At 42.2% G+C, this 23006-nt stretch overlaps 1 protein-coding gene across 2 annotated transcripts; it reads left to right on the top strand.

The window, feature by feature from the left end:
- The first annotated feature begins 443 nt into the window (after nt 1-443).
- On the top strand, nt 444-22399 carry sel1l (SEL1L adaptor subunit of SYVN1 ubiquitin ligase). Of its 2 annotated transcripts, none has more exons than XM_014145051.2 (21): nt 444-936; nt 1196-1239; nt 1550-1754; nt 2381-2548; nt 3310-3415; nt 5194-5356; nt 7376-7429; nt 7907-7966; nt 8085-8166; nt 9027-9181; nt 10007-10063; nt 10420-10488; nt 10642-10719; nt 11129-11191; nt 14045-14132; nt 15142-15290; nt 17646-17811; nt 18445-18519; nt 19573-19745; nt 19830-19958; nt 20233-22399. In XM_014145051.2, the coding sequence occupies exons 1-21, from the start codon at nt 882-884 to the stop codon at nt 20485-20487; spliced, it is 2394 nt and encodes a 797-aa protein (XP_014000526.2). In that variant the 5' UTR covers nt 444-881; the 3' UTR covers nt 20488-22399. The 2 variants fall into 2 exon arrangements, with proteins under 2 accessions (XP_014000526.2, XP_014000525.2); XM_014145050.2 differs by having other exon boundaries at nt 445-936; nt 18442-18519.
- Nucleotides 22400-23006: the final 607 nt, after the last annotated feature.

The raw sequence follows: 23006 nt of genomic DNA, 5'->3' as shown, positions 1-23006 counted from the left end.
CATCAGATGGCAACAAGATCCTGCTGTACAGCAATGGCCCTAAACATGATGGGATGTTAATTGCTTAATTAACCCAGGAACCACACCTGTGTGGATTAAAGCACCTGCTTTCAATATACTTTGTATCCCTCATTTACTTAGTGTTTCCTTAAGTTTGGCAGTTAACAGTAGCTTACTATACCCATTATGCTAAAATGTGTTGATTTGCTAGTAGTACTTCAATACTTGCTCTTTGGGGGCTACCAAATACATTGTATTGCTTGCCACACAAATTTACATGAGAGATGATCCCAATATGTGTCAGAAGGCGTTTCGGCTGTCGTGGACGAACCTGTCTACTGTACAAGCAAGAAACGTGTGTGTGCACACCCGATTGGATGACATGTCCTCTACCATCAACGATTGGTCAATGTCAGTCATCGTGGTCTAGGATTGGTCTATCGGAGGGATTAGGAAGTGGTGTTTAAGGGTCAGGGGTTGCTAGCTGTTGTCTTAAACGGCGAACAATATTAGCTAAGTACAGCTGATTGTTGCTATTTATTAACAAGCTTCAAAGACCAGGAACACTTACATATAACTAGCTGACGAAATATTTATATCAAAGCCAATAGGCGTTAACGTTGTAGCTTTTGTTTCGCTAGCATGTTAACTTTAGCTGTTAGAAATCATTCGTTTTTTTAGTTTTTTTTTTAAACTGCACCTTCCTTTCAATTATTATTTATTTCGTGGGCTTTGTCCTGATGAATGTTAGTTAGCGGCGTATGCACGAGAAGAATAATCCTGTAATTTAATGTTTAACATTAGCCACGGAGCTCATTTTGTTAATTAGCTGGCTAGCAATCGTTAGCTTGTTATCTAAAGGGTCATTAAATTCTACGAGGATGATTTTGCCTATGGTGATTCTCCTAATAGTTTTCTCACACGGAACAACAGCTGGTAAGTAAAAATAAAAAGTCAGCCAGGTAGATGTCAACGTTGAAACTATTTGACAGATCGTGTAACGCTAGTGTTGGCTAGCATTGCATTAGCTAGCAAGCTTGTCATTTTCTGAGGCACTAACGTTAGTTATCATTACTGGCAGCAGGAAAGTCCTTTATTCTACGGAGTCGTGTTCTTTGGATGAATATTGTTTGTCAGCTGACTGATGCACAATACCTAATCAATTACTTTTTTCTTTGATGTTGTCTTTCTGAAGATGAAGAGCCAGAGGGGAATAATGATCATACTCCTGAATTGAAGGTAGCTAGCTGGAACTTTAAATATGAACCTGCTGTGCCCTTTTCTATTGCATTTAGACGTGGAAGTAGGCCTACCTATCTTTTTCAATGTTTATATAAGAAGCTGTTTGGTATCATGCAAGCAAAATATAGGTTAGCATTATAATTGGCAAAAGCAGATTTGCTTTGCAAAGAACCAACCATAAGAAAACGTGTATAGCCTTGGTCTCACTCAAATCCATTAACCTTCAAGCTAATGACAATATAAAAACTGAAGTTATTACATCATGTAACCCCTCCATCTCCTCATATTGCTTGTTTTCCCCTTCTAGTCTTACCACGAGCCCAACTCTGAGGAGGATGAGGTCCCAGTAGGCGCCAGGATTGTAGCAGGAATGGTGACTTCCCCCAGGGAGGCCTCGCATGCCGAGGGAGAGAGAAGACTCGATGGTGGCGTCCAGGAAGGTGGGCTGGAGGGGGAAGAGAAGGAGGACTTGCCCACTCAACCTCCTCCCGTCGAGGAAAGGCCTAAAGAGGGTAAGGAGCCTTAAGATAGCCTTTATTGGCCAGGTGTCACTAGTGGCCATTGCAGTTTGATTTCTATGACTTGTCTGTCTTGACTAATAAAATAATTGCGGAATGTTACATGGAGAAGTGTCATATCTATGTAGAAATTAATTATGATATCTGTCTGCAATCCACTGAAAGTTTAACTCCATAGATTTCAGCTACCCCACATTTATACATCTAGAACTGGGAACATGTAGTGACAATATCTTGGCTGAGAACATTGAGGAAGCATTTTGAGAAATTGGGACAAACTAAGCTTTGCTGACAGCTGGCCTTGAGCATAGCATCAATGCGATGTCTTTTTGAACTTGCGCTCAGTGTAACGGTTGGCCCTCGTGGGAAATTAAAACACGCTTGCGCTTGTGACATCTCTAAAAGTACTCTGGTGAAGGGTATATGCACCATTTGGCCACTGTACTGTAGGGTTTCTTTCATAATTTAACCAGAATGGTTCAATCTTTAGCTTACTTAAAACAGATTTGAGCTTCAATTTGTTTGCCACACACACGTTCATCACCGTCCATCTGCTTCCTGTCATTGTTTTTGCTTACATACCACCCTGCCCCTACCATCTGATTTTTGGTTCACCGCAGTTCCTGTGGTGAATGGCGGCACAGCCAATGGGAACCCCTGTCTCTTCCCCTTCCTCTTCCTGGGGAAGGAGTATGTGGACTGTACCACCGATGGACGGGGGGACGACCGCCTGTGGTGCGCCACCACCTACGACTACGACAGGGACAAGAGATGGGGCTTCTGTGAGAGTAAGTCTCCCTTAAAGCATACACGTGTTTAAAAAAGTTTTATTTTACCCACCCTGTTTCTCTGCCTTAGAGGGACTCGCACATGGACACACCACTTACGTGGCTGAAGAAAATTGTCCTTGACGGATGAATAAAGTTGCTTTGTGTTTAGGGTTGCAAAACTACCTGCAATTTACCAAAGTTACTAGAATCTTTAACTTTGGTGATTTTATAGTTGAATAACTTTTACAATAATGCATTCGTGTGTGTTCATTTTTATTATATCTGTCCATATTGTCTGAGTTTGTAGTGGAAATACCTTATTCTTAAAGAGTAAATAGCCAAATTATTTTCAATTTACTTTTCAATCAAGCAACTCTTCCAGCTATTGTAATTTTTCATAACTGCCACCAGTTTGGCGCCAAAACATTTACAAAGACATATTGACATAGTACAATAAGTGTAAATATAAGGGATATTTCATAATGAAACCCTCGTATTCAACACCAATGGTATATTTAGGATGTTTTACAGCTTTGCCATTCTATTTTTTTAAGAATCATTTTATTATATATTTTACATGTGATAAGGCCACACAGCGGGACGGAATTAAGATGCTTGTGATAATCTGAAGTACCCAAAAAGGCCACTAGATGCCATTTGATAAAATTCCCCCCAAAACATTGAAAGTTACATAAAATGTTTGTAGTTTACTGGTAAACTTAGGAAGTTACCAGAAATATACCCTCCCTTTGCAACTCTAGTTGTGTTTTATATTGTAGCGGAGGAGCAGGTGGAGCAGAGGCATCTAGCGGAGGAGACCGAAAAGGAGTACCAGGCAGCCCTCCGCATGATCAATGGAACCAACCGGAAGAGCCAGAAGAAAGAGTGAGCTCTCCTTCTCCTCTTCATTGTCTCATCTACAGTCTTCACCTTTAATGTTCATAAGTGCACTTGCTGACAGCAAGAACACTCTTGAAATCCCACAGTCTTATCGTTCTTCCTCTTGCTTAAGAGATTCCCTTAAAACACCCCACTTCAATACAGCTATGACTTCTGTGTAGCTGGTTAGTGTCATTAGGTCCTAATCTATGGATTTCAAGTTACTGCTAATACAGATATGCATCTGTTGGTCACAGATACCTTTAAAAAAAAAAAGATGGGGGGGGGGGGGGCGAAAGGGTAAGGGCCATGGATCAGAACCATCTGTGTGACCACCATTTGCCTCATGCAACGCGACACATCTCCTTCGCAAAGAGTTGATCAGGCTGTTGGTTGTGGGAATGTTGTCCCACTCTTCAGTGGCTATGCGAAGTTGCTGGATATTGGCGGGAACTGGAACACGCTGTCGTACACGTCGATCCAGAGCATCCCAAACATGCTCAACGGGTGACATGTCTGGTGAGTATGCAGGCCATGGAAGAATTGTGTACATGGCACGACAATGGGCCTCAGGATCTCGTCACGGTATGGGCCTCAGGATCTCGTCACGGTATATCTTTGCATTCAAATTCCCATCAATAAAATGCAATTGTGTTCGTTGTCCATAGCTTATGCCTGCCCATACCATAACAGCACTGCCACCATGGGGCACTCTGTTTACAACGTTGACATCAGCAAACCGCGCGCCCTCCTGACACCATACACACAGTCTGCCCGGTGCAGTTGAAATAAGGATTAATCTGTGAAGAGTACACTTCTCCAGCTTGCCAGTGGCCATTGAAGGTGAAGTTGTTACAACGCCAATCTGTAGTCAGGTCAAGACCCTGGTGAGGACAACAAGCGTGCAGATGACCTTCCCCGAGATGGTTTCTGACAGTTTTTGCAGAAATTCTTCAGTTGTGCAAACCCAGTTTCATCAGCTGTCCGGGTGCTAGTCTCAGAGAATCCCGCATGGTGAAGAAGCCGAATGTGGAGATACTGGGTTAGCGTGGTTACACATGTTCTGCGGTTGTGAGGCCGGTTGGACATACTGCCAAATACTCCAAAATGACGATGGAGGCGGCTTATGGAGAGAGAAATGAAGATTCAATTCTCTGCCAACAGCTCTGGTGGACATCCCTGCAGTCAGCATGCCAATTGCGCGCTCCTCCAACTTGAGACATCTGTGGCCATTGTGTTGTGACAACTGCACATTTTAGTGTCCCTTTTTTTTGTCCCTAGCACAAGGTGCACCTGTGTAATGATCATGCTGTTTAATCAGCTTCTTGATATCCCACACATGTCAGGTGGATGGATTTATCTTGAAAAAGGAGAAATGCTCACTAACAGGGATGTAAACAAATTGGTGCCTTTGTGCATGTGAAACATTTCTGGGATCTCTTATTTCAGCTCATGAAACATGGGACCAACATTTTACATGTTTAGTTTATATCTTTGTTAAATATATTTAGGATTGCCATAAACGGGTTGAATGCTTATTGACTCTAGACATTTCAGCTTTTAATTTTTAATGTCTAAAAACATAATTCCACTTTAACATTATGGGGTGTTGTCTCTGTCCAGTGACACAAAATACCAATTTAATATATTTTAATTTCAGACTGTAATACAACAAAATGTGGAAAGGGTCAAGGGGTGTGAATACTTTCTGAAGGCTCTGTACATCCACAACACCTTTTTATTTACTCAACCTTCCTCCTATTCTTCATCTTATTCCTCACCAGGTTGTATGAGAAGCTATTGAAGGTTGCCGGCAAGGGCCACCACAAGGCCATGGAGAAGGTGGCCTATGCCATGCTGTTTGGGGACTACATGGCCCAGAACATCCCAAAGGCCAAGGAGCTGTTTGAGAAACTGGCCCTGGAGGGCTCCCCCAAAGCTCAGATGGTAATGGAACATTCCTATTTAAACTTAATGGATCCAGTGTAGTCTCATTGACCAGGTTTTACATGTGCATCGTATTCCAGGTTGTAGCTCATATCTTGCTTAATGTCTTATTCGGAATAAGCTGTTAAAGTATCCATGAATATTCGTAATTGACATTCATATGGGTTAAATGGAATAGTTACTGAAATATGGACACTGACTAGGTCTATAACCTCTCACATGTAGCGTTATATAATATTAACTCCTACTGAATTATTTCTTGCAGTAAAATGATACAACAGAAGATAAATGTTTTTTTCCCCATTCAGCATCACTTGAAATGCCAATGTAATGTGTTTTCTTTGACACTGTTATGCAAGCAGACAGTATTTGCGTCCAAGATGAACTGAAGTCTTTATCAGAAATGTGTTTCATTGTTTATTCAGCTTTTCATTTCCTTAACCGTCAACTGATGACATTTGGACATTTTGCACAGAACCCAGCTTTCCATTGTTTTGGAGTTATTGCATTTTTCTCCCTGGTCCCTAAATGGAAAAAGGCAAATTTAGCTGTGTTAAATAGGTTACTAATGCATTCATTCTAAGACATTCTGGTGAGCACTACTTTATTTAGTCTTCTAGGGCAACACGTTGACAGAAGAGAAGCTGCATGTATCTAACTATAGTTGCCAAACAAATGGCCTACCAAATGTCGGAAAATATAATATGGCCTACGAAATGTCGGAAAATATAATATGGCCTACCAAATGTCGGAAAATATAATATGGCCTACCAAATGTCGGAAAATATAATATGGCCTACCAAATGTCGGAAAATATAATATGGCCTACCAAATGTCGGAAAATATAATATGGCCTACCAAATGTCGGAAAATATAATATGGCCTACCAAATGTCGGAAAATATAAGTTGTCGGAAATTAGGCTAAAAGTAGGCTGTACGGAGCATGAGCAAAATATATTATAGAATTATGGTGGATCGAACTACGTAAGTAGCCTACTTTTTTTTTTTTGTGATTTGTTTGACAAAGATGAAAACATCACAATAAGAAGATATTGGTCTGCATGTAAACGTGGTCATTGAGACAATGGGGTTTCAGGTTGTCTCCAGGCATTGTCTAAGATGTCAACATGCCCCTTATGGGACAGTGAGAGACTTGGGCAATTAAAACTTTTTCTACTTATCCACAGTCAGATGAACACGTGAATATACCATTTTTAGTGTCCATGCAGTTTGGAGGTAAGTTGAAGGTAGTTTCTGTGGAGATTGCTAACTGGCATTGGCACAATGACTGGAAGTCTACGTTGTTAACTGATCCCTTTGGCTTCCAGTCATTGTGTAACGCTAGATCATGCGGAGATCATGCGGCCCTCACGTGTGGGGGATCTGATTGTTGTTTACATCACACCACCACGTGATTTGGTCGATTGTAGCGCACCACTGCCAACAATTGGTCTGCATGGCTAGCTAATGCAGAGAAAATTCTCCATATGATGTTGAGAAATAGTGCATTGTGGGTAGTTTAGAAGGTGTCGGGAAATAAGTTAATTAATATACAAATAAAAAAAAAAGTTATAGGTAACCAGATTGTGACTACAACTAAGTTACTAAGTCTTTGACCACACTGTTACTTTGGTGAGTAAAACCTCATGCTTCCTACCATTTTTAATTGCGCAAATCTCGCACTATCCCTACAACTTTAGTCCTATTGGGACATTTACACATCCTCTGTTGCTGCTTAAGGCCACAGCCATGTAGATTTTGTGTTAAAATTACTGATTGACCTTGTTTTTCAATGGGAGTCATTCGTTGATGGACGATGAACAACAGTTGATTGCCCATCAAAGACAGCACAATGAGTCTTTTTACGTATGCAACTCGCTTAAAAGAAGTTGACAGACTTGAATTTAACTTTTGACGGACAAAAACGGACAATTGATGAATGCATATATGATTTCATCCGTGTTTATGCGTCTCTGTGGTTGTAGGTAGCCTAACGTTCTACCCTGTACTTCCTATAGGCACTTGGCTTCTTGTACGCTGCCGGGTTAGGAGTGAACTCCAGTCAAGCAAAGGTACCAACACCCAGCCTCTCCACTTTCTCTCCCCAAACCTCTCTCTCTTTTTTCCATGTAGCCTATATACTGATCAAAAGCTCTGTTTGTTCAGACGTAGCTTTTGTAGTAGAGCAGGGCGACATGGACACATCCATATTATGATAAATTGACTGAATTATAATAAGTAGAATCATGAGTTTATAACATTACAGTGCACCGCATTTTTTTATATTACCCTTAACTATTACTACTATTTTAAATGTTGTAGCTATCAATTGTCCCATTTAACAATCACTGATATTAGCAAACTTACTTCACATTACTCTAGTAGGGCCCTATAGGTTATTTATCGTAATGAACGACATCAGCAGGAAGTCCACAATAAGTTGTCAGTTTGGTCGGTGTTGATTATCTTCCCAGCTCTATTTCCTAGATAATGTCAAAGTTGGCTGCTAAGCCTGGAATGTAAAGCATAACCCTCCAACTCTGTTTCAGGCGTTGGTTTACTATACCTTTGGGGCTTTGGGCGGAAACCTGGTGGCTCATATGATTCTGGTGAGCTACTTCTGCTGTTTGTATCATTGAGTAGAGAAGCCTTATGTCTGTTGTTCTTCCTTGTGGATATACTGAATAATGATTTACTTTCTGTCCTTTGCTACCGTTCTCTCTTTAGGGATACCGATACTGGGGTGGTGTGGGCGTACCCCAGAGCTGCGAATCAGCACTGACGCACTACAGACTGGTGGCCAATCACGGTAGGAGGCCACCCCCTCTCAACCAACGAACGTCTTTCACTGTCTCAGATGAGTTTGTCTCAGTAGCTAGGTTTCTATACAATAGGTGACAGATTTTCATGTGAATATTCTAAATTCGGCTTGAAAACAGTTTGTTTTCATCATATTGACTTGTTGCGGATAAAACGTAGTGCATAAAAAAAATTACTGTTGCAGTTAAATTCCCATGTACCAAATACAAGTTAACTGGGTTTCCATCGCATTTTCAACTCTACTGATGGTTCTGCCGCCAAAAATGTTGCGTAATTTAACAAATGTGCTCACTAGGGTCTTGGCACGTGTGTTCTAGCCAACAGCTAATGGATTCAGTGCGGGTATAGCCTACATGATGAGATTATTTTTGTCAAATGGCAGGCAAGCATTGATCATCATGTCACCAGAATAATAACCTCTATTTATTGTCTGGGAGCATCAAGCTCATCACTGTGCACTTTCACCACCCTGTGACTTTCTGTTTATTTCCTATTACTTATTAACATAATACATTTTACAGACACAAAAAGATCCCATCTTGTCTAAAGTATTTTGTCGACATTTGGCGTGTTTACAGACAGATTTTCTGTTTCCATCAGGCCTGTCGTGAAATGTTTTATCCGACATAAAAAGGTTGGATGGAAACCTGGTTAGTGTTTTGAATTGGGAAGACCTGCATTTGAAAAGCCCTAAATTGTAGGTGCTGCAAACTGACTAAAGGAAAGGCTGCATTCAAAAAGTTACCTTTTTGATTCACAGCAAGATTTTAGTCCTGAGGCTTTCTTTAGGGGTTATGCAAAGAGCAGTGAGTTTTTTTCTTTTTCATTCTTTCTCTCCTTAACCTCCAGTGGCCAGTGACGTGTCCCTGACTGGGGGCAGTGCGGTGCAGAGGGTGCGTCTGCTGGATGAGGTGGAAAATCCGGGCTCTACCAGCGGAATGCTGGAGGAAGACCTGATCCAGTACTACCAATTCCTGGCTGAGAAGGGAGACATCCAGGCCCAGGTTAGGGTTAAGATGGGGCACACTGCTCTTATGAGGTTTTTCTTCTTCTGCATAGGAAATTCTTTAGGATTCTTTGCGATGGGGAAAGGTATTCCGTATCAACTTGAATGACTAAAACTAAGTATAAAGTATGTAGAAAAACATTATATATGTATGTATATGTATAGATATTTAAGAATTAACTATATAAAATAACTAGACCAAGGGTGTCGAATTCAATCGCAGCACGGGCCATATTGGGGGAAAAAACAACATGCATATAAATACCACCCAAACTGGACATTGTTTAAAAAAAAATGTCCACTTACAAACGTACAGTATGAACGCTCATAGGTGGGTGGGTCTGGGAGGAGGGGTATGTGGCAATACACTTCCATTTGGTGTGCAGCATGTTGGCAGTGCTTGCTGGGACTTGTTGTACAGTGTGTTGGGGGCTGTATGGAAGTGGGCCAAAATGAATTGACAACCCAAATCCAGCCTGCGCAATGATATAAATGTCACTAGCCAGATGGCCCGCGGGCCTCGTGTCTGACATGTGAGCTAGACAGTCAGGGAGAATAGAAAATTCCGTAAATGATGAGTTCAGGAGTATATTTGGCAGCATGGCATTATACCGTTCCTCGTGGGAGATAATGGAAATATTCTAATTATCTCATTTTAAAGTTTCTCTGGTGCTTGCATGAATATAGCATGATAATGAGTACGCGGGTATTGATTGAAAAGCTGGGCCCTGGTCAAAAGTGGTACACTATGTAGGGATTAGGGGGCCATTTGGTACTCCGACGTGGTGTTTCGTGCTATGACCCCATGCTTTGCTCCTAACAGGTGGGACTGGGCCAGCTGCATCTGCACGGTGGTCGGGGGGTGGAGCAGAACCACCAGGTAACGTTTCCCTGATCCATTTTCAACCTTGTTCAAACACTACAGATGTAGGATTTTAATTTGATCACCCTGTGCAGGAAATGTAAAACTTGTAGTGTATTTGAAGTTTAAAAAGGCTTCTGAAGTTTGTCATATCCATTTTGAAATTTCAGACTTGATTTTCCCTTACAAAAAAATGTATCAATGCTAAAAAAGTTATAATTCACATTTTCTGTGACTGCATGATTGTTTTCATGCTGTAGCAAACTGGCTCAAATTAAGATCCTACATCTAGCTCTGTCATGCTCACTCCTGTATTTGGTGTGAAGTTCATGTGTGGAGATGGCCGCAAATGAAATGTTTTTTTTTGTCGACAGCGGGCCTACGATTACTTCAACCAGGCCGCGAATGCTGGGAACACGCACGCCATGGCTTTCCTTGGGAAGGTAAGATTATTACATGATCTTATAGGCCTGTAGCACTGTGGAGAAATAAGCAAGTAACTCTACCCTTACTCTGTGGCTGTGCAACCATTCAGTGGTTTCTCTTACTGTTTTCATTTGTTCTCTTCACTCTCTTTTTCTCTCACTATTTTTCAGATGTACTCGGAGGGCAGTGAGTACTTGTCTCAGAACAATGAGACGGCCCTGCAGTACTTCAAGAAGGCCTCTGACCTTGTGAGTCCAAACCTTGACTAGAATGGACATTCTATTTCTGTGGTCCAACTATGGATTGTTCTGCATCCATAATAATATCTATATAGCTCTGTTTGGTTCCTTTTTACTATTCACTCCTATGGATATCTTGCACATAGCCCACATTGCCTGTACTGAATGTATCAATTACCAATTTAAGAATCCACTTCTTATAGTGGTCAAACTGTTGGACAGAAACATTCCTATACTGTACATAGATTTTCAATGCACATGCTATTTCAGGATCAATCTGTTATATTAATAGTCAAATTTAACAGGTTTATATATGTGGTTCTTTCAAGAGTGCACTATTATTTTCAATACTTATTGTTGTCTTGGGTGGTTTCTGTCTCTTTTTTTGATGTCGTTACTCCCTGTTCTTGTCCCCTAGGGTAACCCTGTTGGGCAGAGTGGGCTGGGCATGGCGTACCTGTACGGGAGAGGTGTGCCAGTGGTGAGTGACCGATCTCCCTCTGCAATTCTACACATTTTGCTATGGGGTGGAGACAAATATTTGCAGTTTTTAATGATATCTGCATGAGAGTGTCTAACAAAATCAATCGGGGCCCCCGGTTGGTAATTCGGCTATGATTTAAACTTGAAGTAGATAGCTGGCCACTAGACTAACTTAACCAGCTAACATAACCAATCTAAAAAAATATTAGCTGTCAGTAGCTATGTTTCCATGAACTTGTCCAATATAATTTTTTGTCATTGTAGACATTTAGAACGTTTGCATAGAGAATGTAGGCGACAATTGCCTGCTAGGGTGCGTTTCCATTTAACTAACTTGTGTTGATAAAAACAGCTGGATGTAATAACGTCAAACCCAAAAACAAAACAGTTTTAAATAAAAATGGAGTAGGTGAAGTGTTTGCCATTAGTCATATTGCGTATTAATAAATTGGCGACTGCCTGTGTGCCCTCCCACCGATCTTTCATGTCTCAGGTAACCTGCGAAAGCCGGCATGGATAGAATACAATAATTGACCAATATTTGCCATATTCTAATCATTATCATGTGCCAACGTATTGCCACGGTCCGTGCCATGAACTTGTACTTCTGTAGATCTGTAATAATTGGATGTTGAAACTTGCATTCAGAAAAGCAAGGCGAAGCAATTCAGGCGTTCTTGAAAGTCAGGATAATCCTTGTCCTGCAAAGAAACATTATTTTTATAGTTACATTTTTAATTTGCAAGCAGTAGGCATTTAGAATGAAATGTGGAGTGTAGCTTACAGTTCAATGATATCACGTGCCCTGCGTACCTTCAAAAGTATTCAGCAATAATTTATTCGGTGTACTTTCCATTTGTCGCAAGTTTAACAAAAGAAAAGTACACCCCCTGTCGAATGAATAAAAATGCTGTTGATATTTACAAAATTTCTCATATCTGCTGTTACCATGACTCAATTATTATTTTTGCGACATTGCTTTTGTCAAAATAAACCTGGGTCAATGGAAACCTGCCTACTGACTGACATAGCGAGAGAACTGTTGATGCACAACCAAATTTACACCTTCTTTTGTATTTTACTATTCTAACTCTCAACAGTAAGTTGAGACCCCCACTTAAATTTTAAAAAAAATTTGGGGGTGGACTTGATCGAGCCGCCAGTTACCCATCTCTGCTTTGCACTGTAGTTACATTCCTAAATTGATCTTTTGTAGACATTGGCATAGACAATAGAATCCAGCAACTGTGTACTGTAGGTTTACAGTCCATTCGGAAAGTATTCAGACCCCTTCACTTTTTCCACATTTTATTAGCTTACAGCCTTATTCTAACATGGATTAAATTACATTTTTTTCACACACGACCCCATAATGACAGAACAGAAACAGGTTTTTTGAATTTTTTGCAAATGTATAAAAAAACATACCTTATTTACCTAAGTATTCAGACCCTTTGCTATGAGACTTGACATTTTAGCTCAGGTGCATCCTGTTTCCATCGATCATCCTTGAGATGTTTCTAAAACTCGATTGGAGTCCATCTGTGGTAAATTCAATTGATTGGACATGATTTGGAAAGGAACACGCCTGTCTATATAAGGTCACACAGTTGACAGTGAATGTCAGAGCAAAAACCAAGCCATGAGGTTAAAGGAATTATTGTAGAGTGCCGAGACAGGATTTCTGCAGCATTGACGGTCCACAAGAACACACTGGCCTCAATCATTCTTAAATGGAAGAAGTTTGGAACCACCCAGACTCTTCCTAGAGCTGGCCGCCCAGCCAAACTGAGCAATTGGGGGCGAAGGGCCTTGGTCAGGGAGGTGACCAAGAACCCAATGGGCACTGACAGAGCTCCAGAGTTCCTCTGTTGAGATGGGAGAACCTTCCAGAAGGACAAGCATCTCTGCAGCTCTCCACCAATCAGGCCTTTATGGTAGAGTGAGCAGATGGATGCCACTCCTCAGTAAGAGGCACATGACAGCCAGCTAGGAGTTTACGAAAAGGCACCTAAAGGACTCTGACCATGAGAAAAAAGATTCTCTGTTCTGATGAAACCAAGATTGAACTCTTTTGCCTAAATGCCAAGCGTTACGTCTGGAAGAAAGCAGGCACCGCTCATCACCTGGCCAATACCATCCCTATGGTGAAACATGGTGGTGGCAGCAGCATGCTGTGGGAATGTTTTTCAGGGACTGGGAGACTAGTCAGGATCAAGGAAAAGATGAGCAAAGTACAGCGAGCTCCTTGATGAAAACCTGCTCCAGGACCTCAGACTGAGGTGAGGGTTCACCTTCCAACAGGACAACGACCGTAAGCACACAGCCAAGACAACGCAGAAGTGGCTTCGGGACAAGTCTCTAAATGTCCTTGAGTGGCCCAGCCAGAGCCCGTACTTGAAACCGATCGAACATCTCTGGAGAGACCTGAAAATAGCTGTACAGCAACGCTCTCCATCCAACCTGACAGAGCTTGAGAGGATCTGCAGAGAAGAATGGGAGAAATCCCCAAATACAGGTGTGCCAAGCTTGTAGCGTCATACCCAAGAAGACTCGAGGCTGTAATTGGTGCCAAAGGTGCTTCAACAAAGACCTGAGTAAATGGTCTGACTACTTATGTAAATGTGATATTTCCTTTTTTTTATATATACATTTGCTAAAATTTCTGAACCTGTTTTTGCTTTGTCATTATGGGGTATTGTGTATAGATTGATGGGGGGGGGACAGTTTAATCAATTTTCAAATAAGGCTGTAACGTAACAAAATGTGGAAAAAGTGAAAGGGTCAGAATGCACTGAATGTCAGTATTTCCTGTGTGATTTACACAATTTTGTGTGTGTCCATCCTCCAGAATTACGAGTTGGCACTGAAGTACTTCCAGAAAGCAGCGGAGCAGGGCTGGGTGGATGGACAGCTTCAGCTGGGCACCATGTACTACAGTGAGTGTGTGCATGTGGGACTGTGTGTGTGTGTATAGACCACCCCTTTTTTTCTGTCGGATAGTGTAAAGCAGCCTCACCCCTTTTTGTTTCCTGGAAGTGCAATCTTAGTTGCCCACCAACATTCTGCTCCCAACTCTGCACTCTCCGCAACAGGGGTGTAATCAGCGGGGTGTCAACGGCCACTCATGAAATATGATTGGCCAGCCCATTCTCATTGGGTCAGAGCGCTGTCAATCTGGTTCGGAAAAAAATCCCTCACTGGAAAACGATGTCTTGTTCTTCTCTTCACAAAACTACCACTAACAGGTCCTGATCATCATAAATGGGAAACATTTGAACAAATACGCCCATCTAACGCAACAATGCTGTAAAGTTTAGTAAGAAGGGATATGCACCTTTTCAAATGATTTTCTACGGATATAAAGCGCTCCGCACATCATCGTTAACAGCTGATTACAGAAGTTATTGCTGTTGATATGCAGTCATTGTCAATTGTCTACTTGAGTTGCGAGGTCATTTTCTAAAAGAAAGACTGCGTTCTCCATTATGAGCCGCGTCTCGCACTACTGAAATGGGTATCTTTCTCCTCAATACCACTGTTCCAACAGGGTGTTATTCCCTTTCTAATGAGAGTTGAGACCTACAGTAACAACATTAAACAGCTAAAAGTCTTTCCTTTTTTTAACCAGTACATACCCCCATTTGACACATTTTCTTTTGCCCTGTATTTGATTTGTGAGCTTAAATTTGGTGGGCGGCCTTTTGTTAAACATGAAACAAAGTAGGCCCCTAGACTATTAAATAAAATGCATCGTAGTTTAAGCCAATTTTAAATGCTATTTGTGATACAATTTGCTGATTTCTCATGCCACCCATGACTGGTTTTGGTCCCCCCTTGGCCACCCCATTAAACAAATCCTAGAAACGCTATTTTTATTTTCTTACCCAACAAAAAAATGGTGTGCATCTCACTCACTTTTGTCTATCCATTCCTCTTCTTCCCCAGATGGCATCGGGGTGAAGCGTGACTACAAGCAGGCCTTCAAGTTCTTCAATCTGGCCTCGCAGGCAGGGCACATTCTGGCATTCTACAACCTGGCCCAGATGCACGCCACAGGCACCGGCGTGCTGCGTTCCTGCCACACCGCCGTGGAGGTGAGCTAGCTAGCCATTAGCTAGCTGCTGTACATACAGTGCATTCAGAAAGTATTCAGACCCCTTGACTTTTTACATTGCTGCCTTATTCTAAAATTGATTCAATCGTTTTTTTCCCCCTAATCAAGCTACACACAATACCCCATAATGACAAAGCAAAAATTGTTTTTTAGACATTTTGTCAAATTTGATAAACAGAAATATTTCATTTACATAAGTATTCAGACCCGTTACTCAGTACTTTGTTGAAGCACCAATTACAGCCTTGAGTCTTCTTGGGTATGACACTACAAGCTTGTCACCACTGTATTTGGGGAGTTTCTCCCGTTCTTCTCTGCAGATCCTCTCAAGCTCTGTCAGGATGGATGGGGAGCGTTGTTGCACAGCTATTTTTGGGTCTCTCCAGAGATGTTAGATCGGTTTCAAGTACGGGCTCTGGCTGGGCCGCTCAAGGACATTCAGAGACTTGTCCCGAAGCCACTCCAGCGTTGTCTTGGCTGTGTGCTTAGGGTTGTTGTCCTGTTGGAAGGTGAACCTTCGCTCCAGTCTGAGGTCCTGAGCATTCTGGAGCAGTTTTTCATCAAGGATCTCTCTGTACTTTGCTCCGTTCATCGTTTCCTTGATCCTGACTAGTCTCCCAGTCCCTGCCGCTGAAAAACATCCCCACGCTGCCACCACCATGCTTCACCGTAGGGATGGTGCCAGGTTTCCTCCAGATGTGACGCTTGGCATTCAATCTTGTTTCTCACGGTCTGAGAGTCTTTAGGTGACTTTTGGCAAACTCCAAGCGGGCTGTCATGTTCCTTTTACTGAGGAGTGGCTTCCGTCACCATAAAGGCCTGATTGGCGGAGTGCTGCAGAGTTGGTTGTTTTTCTGGAAGGTTCTCCCATCTCCACAGAGAAACTCTCGAGCTCTGTAAGAGCCATCAGGTTTTTTGTCACCTCCCTGACCAAGGCCCTTCTTCCATTTAAGAATGATGGAGGCCAGTGTGTTCTTGTGGACCTTCAATGCCGGAGACATTTTTTTGGTACCTTTCCCCAGATCTGTGCCTTGACACAATCCTGTCTCGGAGCTCTACGGGCAATTCCTTCGACCTCATGGCTTGGTTTTTGCTCTGACATGCACTGTCAACTGTTGGACCTTTTTATATAGACAGGTGTGTGTGCCTTTCCAAATCATGTCCAATCAATTGAATTTACCACAGGTGGACTCCAATCAAGTTGTAGAAACATCTCAAGGATGGTCATTGGAAACAGGATGCACCTGAGCTCAATTTCGAGTGTCATAGGAAAGGGTCTGAATTCTTATGTAAATAAGTTATTTGTTTTTTTATTTTTAATACATTTGTACACTGAGTAAAAAAATATTTGATCAATTTTAGAATAAGGCTGTAACCACAATGTGGAAAAAGTCAATGGGTCTGAATACTTTCCAAATGCACTGTAATTGGCAAGCTACAGCATTAGCCATTAACTAGCCATTTAGATAGCGCTCTATAATTGGAAAGCTGTAGGATTAGCAATTAGCTAGCTAGTTCAGAGGCCCAGCGCTTCAGTTAATTAGCCTTTAAGTATCAAGCAACCCTGCTACACTAGCCACCTTGGAGCTAGCCGTTAGCTAGCCTTTCACAGTTTATTAGCTTTTCGTTAGCTGTGCATTAATCGTCATTATAATCTGGGTGTTTCAAGCCCTGAATGCTGATAGCCATGGTATATCAGACCATATACCATGGGTATGACAAAACATTTGTTTTTACTGCTCTTAATACATTGGTAACCAGTTTATAATAAATAGCAATAAGGCATCCCAGGGTTTGTGGTATATTGCCAATATACCACAACTAAGGGCTGTATCCAGGCACTCCGCATTGCGTTGTCCCTAAGAACAGCCCTTGGCCGTGGTATATTGGCCATATACCACACCCCCTCGGGGCTTAATTGCTTAAATAAGCCATCTGTTAACCTTTATCCATTAGATCAATGCATTAATCACCAGTTAGCCATCTTCTAGCTAGGCATGAACCAATTAACCACCTTTTTAGCAATATATTGTCCTCCATTAGCCATCATTCAGCCATCCATTAGTTAATTATTTAGACATTTGCTACTCAGTGTCAGTCATTGTCTAGCCACAACCTACTTACCCATTCCTTAGCCATTGATCCACCACCAGGTTCGGGTACATTTTTATCCTCCCAATGGTAAAAGTTCAAATCAGGGGTTGTGTAATCAGATCCTAGATCTGTGATTATGGGCAATTTCTACCTCGAATTGTCTTAACAGACCCTTTTTTGTTCTTGTCTCTCTGTGTTTCTAACTGAATGTGTCTCTGTCTTTATGTGTGTCTGCGGGCAGCTCTTCAAGAATGTGTGTGAGCGTGGGCGCTGGTCGGACAGGCTGATGGCAGCCTACGGCAACTTCAAGGACGGCGACATGGACGGGGCGCTGGTGCAGTACCTGCTGCTGGCCGAGCAGGGCTACGAGGTGGCGCAGAGCAACGTGGCCTTCATCCTGGACCAGAGTAAGAACAAATACACAGTATTTGTCATAAGAATCCCCTAGATAGCTGACAGGGGAACTGTTTTGAGTTCCGTACTGTTTAGCAGCAACCATCTTAGAACCTCCTCAGCCTAGTTCTGTTTCTCCCCTTTCTCCCTGAAGTGTGCGCTTGTTCACTCCCCCGCATGGCTTCAAAAGCATTTGGATTGCGGTAAGCATGGGCAAAAGGGAGCCATGATCCTTCCTTTTTAAATGAATGAGGGGAGGGGAACAACTACACGCTTCGGGAGAAAATTTGTTTCTATGTACATTGGTAAGACACCAGTGCTTCCACTTACCTCTCTCACCAGAGAGCACTGTGACCCTATAACATGTGAACCAAGCATATGGCCTGGGGACTGTCTGTGGCCCCGCCATCTGTTGTAATGTGTTCAGAACACTAATCACTGGAAGGCAATGAATCCCCTGTGGTTGTTAAGATATGAAGAAATTGCTACACCATGTCAAAACAATCAATTTCTTTGTGCAGCTCTTCTGATATCTATTTACAGACATGACCTTTGAATGTGATTAATAAGCACTTCCGATGATATTAAACCAGTTGGTACCATTTTGTATTTGAATTGTGTGTGCGTGTGTGTTTCGTTTTAAGTAGAGGAGGCGCAGATCTTCAACGAGAATGAGACATACCCTCGAGCCCTCCTCCATTGGACCAGAGCAGCAGCACAGGGTTGGTTGAGCCTCCTTCATAAATCACCCTTCCATATTTTTGCTGTACTGAGCGGCCACCTTGTCTTTCTACCCTTCAGTAATTGTAGGGGAGGATAGTTGGATGAAGCTAGGGGGATACTCTATCTTCAACTGTGTTGCCCAGGGCCAAGCTTTTCAAAACATTTCATCCAGATCAAAATTATCCTGAGCTGTGTTAAATTCTGTTTCCCCTTCAGATGTGGTCCCTCATTTTTAGATGCAGTTTTAAGACAAAATGGAAGGATCCCATTTATATGCTAAAACAAAGATCATGGTATATGAGCCCATGACATTTGGTTTGAAAAACTGGGCCTGGTTTATACAGTGGCTAGGATAAAGCTTCGGGACTACCACTTCTACGGTTATGGTACTAACCAGTGGTGGAAAAAGTACCCAATTGTCAAACTTGAGTAAAAGTATTGATACCTTTTTAATAGAAAGTTACTCAAGTGACAGTCACTCAGTAAAATACTACTTGAGTAAAAGTATTTGGTTTTAAATATACTTAAGTATCAAAAGTAAATGTAATTGCTATAATATACTTCAGTATCAAAAGTAAAATGTATAAATCATTTCAAATTCCTTATTAAGCAAAGGGTTTAATATAGACGGTGCCCTTTTCTTCTTTAAAAAATGTAAGGATAGCCATGTGCACACTCCAACACTCAGACATGATTCACAAAATATGCATTTTTCTTTAGTGAGTCTACCAGAACATAAGCAGTAGGAATTACCACGTGTTCTCTTGATAAGTGTGTGAATTTCACAATTTTCCTGTTCTGCTAAGCATTCAAAATGTAATGAGTACTTTTGGTTGTCAGGGGAAATTTATGGAGTAAAAAGTACAATATTTTCTTCAGGAATGTAGTAAAGTAAAAGTTGTTAAAAAATATAAATAGTACACATACCCCAAAAAACTACTTAAGTAAAAATACTTTAAAGTACTACTTAAGTACTTTACACCACTGGTACTAACATGTGTATGGTTCCAGTACTGACTTGTGTGTACTGCATGTTCAACTGTGTTACCCAGGTTATACAGTGGCTAGGATTAAGCTGGGGGACTACCACTTCTACGGGTACGGTACTGACGTGGACTACGAGACCGCTGTCATCCACTATAGGCTGGCCTCGGAGCAGCAGCACAGCGCTCAAGCCATGTTCAACTTGGGTTACATGCACGAGAAAGGCCTGGGCATCAAACAGGTGGGCACACGCACATAAACAAACTCATTCATACACACATGCAACCCTATAAGTCTAACCCCTTACTCTTTCCCCGTCCTGTAGGATATCCACCTGGCCAAGCGTTTCTACGACATGGCTGCCGAGGCTAGTCCCGAAGCCCAGGTGCCTGTCTTCCTGGCTCTGTGTAAATTGGGCCTGGTCTACACCCTGCAATACCTGCACGACCTCAACGTGAGTGTACAGTACAGAGCGCTTCCTGGATCCGGTGCCTCTGGGAGTTTCATTTCCCTGGTCGTTTCCATATCAACTCATGGGGGCCAGGCTCAATGTTTGAGGCCAACTTAAATCCTGTACAAATGTAATAAATTATGGGATTGTACTATGTTTGTTCAATGTAGTCAATGCTCTCTCTCTCTTTCTGCTCCCTCCGACCTACCCTCTCTCTTTCTCCCCTCCCACCCTGTATCATCTCGCTCCCTCTCCATCCTCCCTCCCCCTCCACCAGATGAGTGAGGTGGTCAGTCAGGTGGACCTGGACCAGCTCCTGGGCCCTGAGTGGGACCTCTACCTAATGACGGTAATCGCCCTGCTGCTAGGCACCGTCATCGCCTACCGCCAGAGACAACACCAGGCAATGCCCCCTCCTCCCCCAGCCAGGCCTCCTCAGGAGCAGGCCCAACCTGAGGCCCAGGCCCAACCTGAGGCCCAGGCCCAACCTGAGGCCCAGGCCCAGCCCCAGGCCGAAGAGGCACAGCAGTGAGCGATAGAGATGGAGTGGGAAGAGAGGAAGGGAAGGCGATATCACGACCCATACCCTCTAACTCTTCTCTGGGGGGTTGGTGGGTAAAGGCAGACTAACTTGCTCCCATCTTGGGCACCACCTTTTCCCTCCTGACTCCGGCATGTTGACCACAGACTGTAGGCTACTGAATAGGCCAGACTCGCCCTACTTAACTCTCCGTCTCTGTCAATGCTCTCAGACCTCCCAAGTTGAAGAATGAAGAAAGGAATCGGTGAGGGGGCAGTGGAGCAGGTTGATGGACAAGGCCAATGAATAGAGGCTGTAGAAAAGACAGTATAGACTCTCAACCTCTTAGTGTGTGACTCAGGGTACCGGCAGCAGAATCACTTCTCAGAAGTAGCCACGTGGGGCGATCGAGGCATCTTCTTAATTATCATCCGATCTGCGAATGAAACGGTCTTGTTTTGTGGGCTCTAGTAGTGATTGGGCTTTGGAAACAATGGCCAGATTTTTTTTCTGCTTTTCCTTTTCAGATTTTACGTACGAGTTTAAGGTTACGAATTAAGATTCCAGATGTCTACATAAACCTTGCAATACCAACATATTCGTCAGGTGGCAGCAATCAGAACTGGGCATGTGAAGTCATCTTCATCTCCTTGTCTTTAGCAAAATGTTTTCACAAAGAAGTTTTTGTTAAGAACACATTTTGTAAGCATGTTCTGTTCATAAACAGTGATTCTTTATCGAGCTAGTTTTTTCTAGCATGCTTTTGTCAGCACATTTGCTTGATTGGCGAGTGTTAAAGCGTTTTGTGTGCAAATATTTCTTTAGCTAACATGCATTGTTTGTCTTTCAATGCAGACGTCTTCAGGATTTATTTTGTTAGCGAATATGCTTTGTTAGCACATATGTTAAACTAAGGAAGTAAACATAAACCTGTCATTTATTTGAAGTCCAGTTCAAAACCTTTCACTACGTAGCTGAGCGTTGGTCAACTTACTTGTTTAAGTGGACCAAGTAATGAAATATATTGTTGTCAGTCATTTCAGCTTTGCTATGCTATAGTCAAGCATCAGAATGAAGGATAAAGAATCCTTTGCTACCCCTTCACTAGCTCCCCCATTTCCTTCCTCAGTGCAGCGCATGATTCTGTGTCTCAGGTAAGGTTTGATTCTTGAGATATTATCCATATAGCCTAATACGGATAATATCCTTGAGATAATATTATAGGGATATTGTAGAATGCTTATCCCCACCGTAGGTGCTCCCTTACACCAAAATCCTGAGTGAATGCATTGTTCCATCTACTAGTAATTGGTAGTTTGTGGCACCATGGTTAATTTTCTCCTGTTTAAACTGTTTGATTTGATAAGTTGAACTGCAACAGGAAGAGAGATGGCGGCCTTTTTGTCAAGACTCATTAGAAGAAAGCAGTGACTTTTTCAGACTATTTGACTTTGTTAGACGTGGTTCCACTCAGGGTCATAATCGGGGTGTGACTATAGGCCACACCCCCTCACCAATAGAGCAGGTCGTTGCTTCTCCAGCTTCTGCTTGCCTCGGCTCAGGCTTTAAGTTGTCAAGATCGCAGCAATCACCTCGCTTATGTAGTGGCGTCACATAAGCTGATTTCCGCACTTTAGGAAGATTTCCTGATAAGTGTTAAATTAAAGTTGTGGGTTATTGAGCCAACAATGAGGGACGCTGTACACTTGAGCAGACCTGGATCCAAATAGTGGGCTCTTGTATAATTCTTCATGTCTAATGTCAACAACACATCAAGGACTTCATTGTCTGTCAATTGTCGAAAGGAAAAACCCTGACTGACGTTTTTCAAAATGATTCTGTAAAATTCCCCCATTAACATCCAGTACATTGTCACAGTGAGAGAGACCGAGAACCTGCAGAAATAAAATTGTGGTTAAATTCATTCTATCAATGTTATCAGTAATAGGGCCAGACTCTACATTCATTTGTAAGGGAAGAGTAGAGGAAGTACAACCCTTTTAATGGTTTAATTTTTCCAGTATTTCTATGGATTTCCAGTACAGTCAGCTACGGTGTTAAGTGAAATCTGATTTATTATATTTTCAAATAAGTTTTACACATTTCTCAGTTCTCGGAAGGATTGCCGGTACTGGACAGATTGTGTATTTGTGCCATTCAGAGGTTAAATGGGCAAGATACTGGTTTGTGTCAAGAACTGCCACGGTGTTGGGTTTTTCATGCTCAACAGTTTCCCGTGTGTATCAAGAATGGTCCACCACCGAAACGACATCCAGCCAACTTGACACAACTCTGTGACGCATTGTTGTCAACATGAGCCAGTATCCCTGTGGAAAGCTTTCGACACCTTGTAGAGTCCAAGCGAATTGAGGCTGTTCTGAGGGCAAAAGGGGGAGTGCAACTCAATATTAAGGTGTTCTTAATGTTTTGTACACTCGGTGTATGTTATGGTTATAGTGACTCTTGACTTTTCTGTCATAATAATGACATAACAGGTTATAAACACATTGGGCAGTTGATGACAACTGACT

The sequence above is a fragment of the Salmo salar genome, chromosome ssa15 (genome assembly GCF_905237065.1).
Source record: "Salmo salar chromosome ssa15, Ssal_v3.1, whole genome shotgun sequence".
Taxonomy (NCBI): domain Eukaryota; kingdom Metazoa; phylum Chordata; class Actinopteri; order Salmoniformes; family Salmonidae; genus Salmo; species Salmo salar.
The sequence above is the reverse complement of the archived record's forward strand: the minus strand, read 5'-3'. Positions and strand labels throughout refer to the sequence as shown.

Excerpts from the sequence above, each read along its gene's own strand:
- sel1l (XM_014145050.2), top strand. The coding sequence starts at position 882 with ATGATTTTGCCTATGGTGATTCTCCTAATAGTTTTCTCACACGGAACA. Across the intron at positions 5,357-7,375 it reads GCTCCCCCAAAGCTCAGATG|GCACTTGGCTTCTTGTACGC; the intron begins GTAATGGAACAT and ends TACTTCCTATAG. Across the intron at positions 7,967-8,084 it reads TGGTGGCTCATATGATTCTG|GGATACCGATACTGGGGTGG; the intron begins GTGAGCTACTTC and ends TTCTCTCTTTAG.